The 2,905-nt window shown below is 41.9% G+C and overlaps 1 protein-coding gene across 1 annotated transcript; it reads left to right on the forward strand.

Annotated features, from left to right (window-relative positions):
• Positions 2,001 to 2,884, forward strand: LOC109825307 (cell wall / vacuolar inhibitor of fructosidase 2-like). The gene has a single exon (XM_020392138.1). It carries the CDS (start codon positions 2,035 to 2,037, stop codon positions 2,590 to 2,592), a length of 558 nt encoding a protein of 185 aa, XP_020247727.1. The 5' UTR covers positions 2,001 to 2,034; the 3' UTR covers positions 2,593 to 2,884.

A 2,905-nucleotide genomic window follows, 5' to 3' on the forward strand; every position in this document is an offset into this window, starting at 1 on the left:
TCGTCAGCTCTAGGACTGCGCGTCTAGGGATCCTAAAAACTATTACAATGGCCACAAACTCAAACAAACCAATTTTACGTGGTTCGGCAAACTGTCTACGTCCACGGGGCAAGGAAGAGGAGATCTACTATTAAAGAGAAAAAGAATACAATGGGTTTACAACTCTCACAATCTAAACCCTCAAATAGGCTCCTTGCTTTTCTTCACAAGAAATGGTCAGCATTCAAAAGCCTTTTTCTCTCTTCACGAAGCCCTAAGATTTTACCAAGCTGCCTGCTCTTTTGCTGCAGCCGCAAACACCAATTAGTCACCACCCTTAAAGACTCCATGCTCCTGCTCCCCTCTGCCTTCGCACACAAAATATAAACAGCAGCCGCCTTTTTTTTTTTGTCTGCGTTTCTCTCCCTTCCTGTGCTCACGAAACCCTAGAATCAAAAGCAAATATATAGGCTGCAAGATACGTGCTATCGGGTGGCCCACGCGGAAACAACAAAAAAAAAAAAACCAAAAGCCACGTCTTATGTTGCGTGAGAACGTGGGTGTGGTCACGTGAAGCTTTACACGTGCTTGTGGCCCCACACTTCATCCGTGTTCACATTCTGTTGGTCCAATTGCTTCATGATCGCGATAGCAACGCGTTCTACATCAATGTCCTGACGCATTTTCGATTGAATTGATCAGATCCGACTAGACTTAGACCCCTGATAGCGGCAACGCCCAGCGTCATCACTTTCTTTAATCCAATGCAAGATGCAGAGTTGTCCACCAGACTAGACCTGACCGAACATCACCCAATCTTGCCCATCCTCGTTCGGGGCCTTGGGGCCCATCGTCACTTCATCGAGTTCGGCTGAACTTTTCCGTTGGATCCTCTTGTTCTCTTTCACCAAAGAGACAAGAATGCTAGGGGCCCATTCACGTGACAGTAAAAGATAAATTATGGCAAGAGGCAAGTAAAGTCCAAAGCTGTAGCAACAAACAAACCCTACCCTTATGTCAGCCATACAGTACTCTTTGTTTAAATACAGCTAGCCCTCATCTTTTTTGGTTCACGAGCTACCGCATGAAATACTACAAGACATGATGCCAAGAATTTCAATGTGAACTCATTCCTCAAAAGAGAATAAAAGTGTAACTTCTTGATACATGTGAAATCAACAAAATCTCAATGATTGAACTCATAATTATTAGATCATCTATGAAATGACAAAGGGACTCATAATTCATACATATCAATACTCAGAGTTTGCTCGTTAAATATGAGATCATACATGCATTACCTTCTTTACAGTTGTATCTGCGCGTACATCTGTCAAGGATATGTACACGATAAAGAAGGTATTGTCTAGTTTTAAGTAGATGGTAATTGTTGGGCTGAGACATGCATGATTCACTGTGAGATCGCGATATTATTATAAGAATAAAGAGGTAGTATTTAGTCATAATTTGCGATGTGGCATTGTATTGTTATAGGACAGTTAGTAAGTTTGCAAGTTTGGATAACCAACCCCAAATTCTTTGTTTATCAATATGTTCGAAGTACTTGTGTGTATAATAAAAGGCTACTAAGATTAGATTAATGTAGGTTGTTGACAAAATTATATTCGGGCATTTCGTTATTTAACTGTATGATGCTTTTTCATTTTAACGAAGAGCCAAAAAGATTTTGAGTATCCACTATTAGCTTGATCTTTCAAAGTTACAATTCCTTAATTTCCAAGATAATTATCAATATTTTTCATGAAAGTAATATGCTTAATCTATGTTTGACATTCACAATAATGAATAATTTTATGTTAAATAATTATTAATGATTATGATTAGAATAATGAAGATATATCTATAAAAGATTAAGATCCCACCATAAGCTGACTTCCAACTAGAAACGTCTATTTGTCAGCATCCTTTTACCATCTAATCAAGTCAACTATCATTCACCATTAGACCCATTAGTACACTTGTTAGTCTCAAAATCACTATATATGCATCCTCATCAGTTACCCCAAAGTACTCCATCCTCGCCAACACCCCCCAATGGCCTCTGTCCTCCCCGTCATCCTCACCCTACTCCTCTCTTCTCCTTCTTCCTCTCTCTCAACCCACCCCAACCCCTCCTCTCCCCTCCCTCCCTCTAACCTCATAACATCAACATGCAACGCCACAACCTACTACGATTTCTGCGTCTCCTCCCTCTCCTCCTCCTCCTCCAATGCCACCTCCGTCAAATCCCTATCTACCGTCCTCATCTCCCTCGCCATCGCCAATGCCACCAATACCTCATCCTTCGCTTTCTCCCGCTCCAAATCCACCTCCAAGAACCCTACCCTCTCTTCCCTCTACCGTGCATGTGCGGAGAAATACACACATGCTCGCGAGTCGCTTCAGTCCTCGCTTGATGAGATTTCAAATGAGGAGTATGATTATGCATTTGTTCATGTGAGCGCTGGTGCGGAGTACGCTAACGTGTGCCGTGTGCTGTTCAGGAGGACTAATGGAACGGTGGTGGTGTATTCGGTTGAGATGGCGAAGAGGGAGGAGGTGCTCGAGAGGCTCTGCGCCGTAACGTTGGATGTTATCTCGCTTCTTGGTTGAGATGTGGACCATGTGCCCTGTTTCCTTTGATTTGATTGTTATGATTATGATCATGATTATGATTAATTATTATTATTGTTATGATTGTTTTGGGGTACATTTTGTAAGAGGGCCATGAATAGACCTTCGTTTGCAAAGTGCGATAGGGTTTTTTATAGGAGAAATGTTGCAAGAGAAAGTGAACGTGTCGGCGTTATCTTTTTGGATGTTTAATTTAGAGGCTTGCACATGAAAATGGCTCAGAATTTGCGGGTCGTTGAGGAAAGAGGGGCTCTAGGCGTTCTACTGTTTAGATCCCAACGGACCCAACCAA

This window comes from Asparagus officinalis, chromosome 10 (genome assembly GCF_001876935.1).
Source record: "Asparagus officinalis chromosome 10, Aspof.V1, whole genome shotgun sequence".
Classification (NCBI taxonomy): domain Eukaryota; kingdom Viridiplantae; phylum Streptophyta; class Magnoliopsida; order Asparagales; family Asparagaceae; genus Asparagus; species Asparagus officinalis.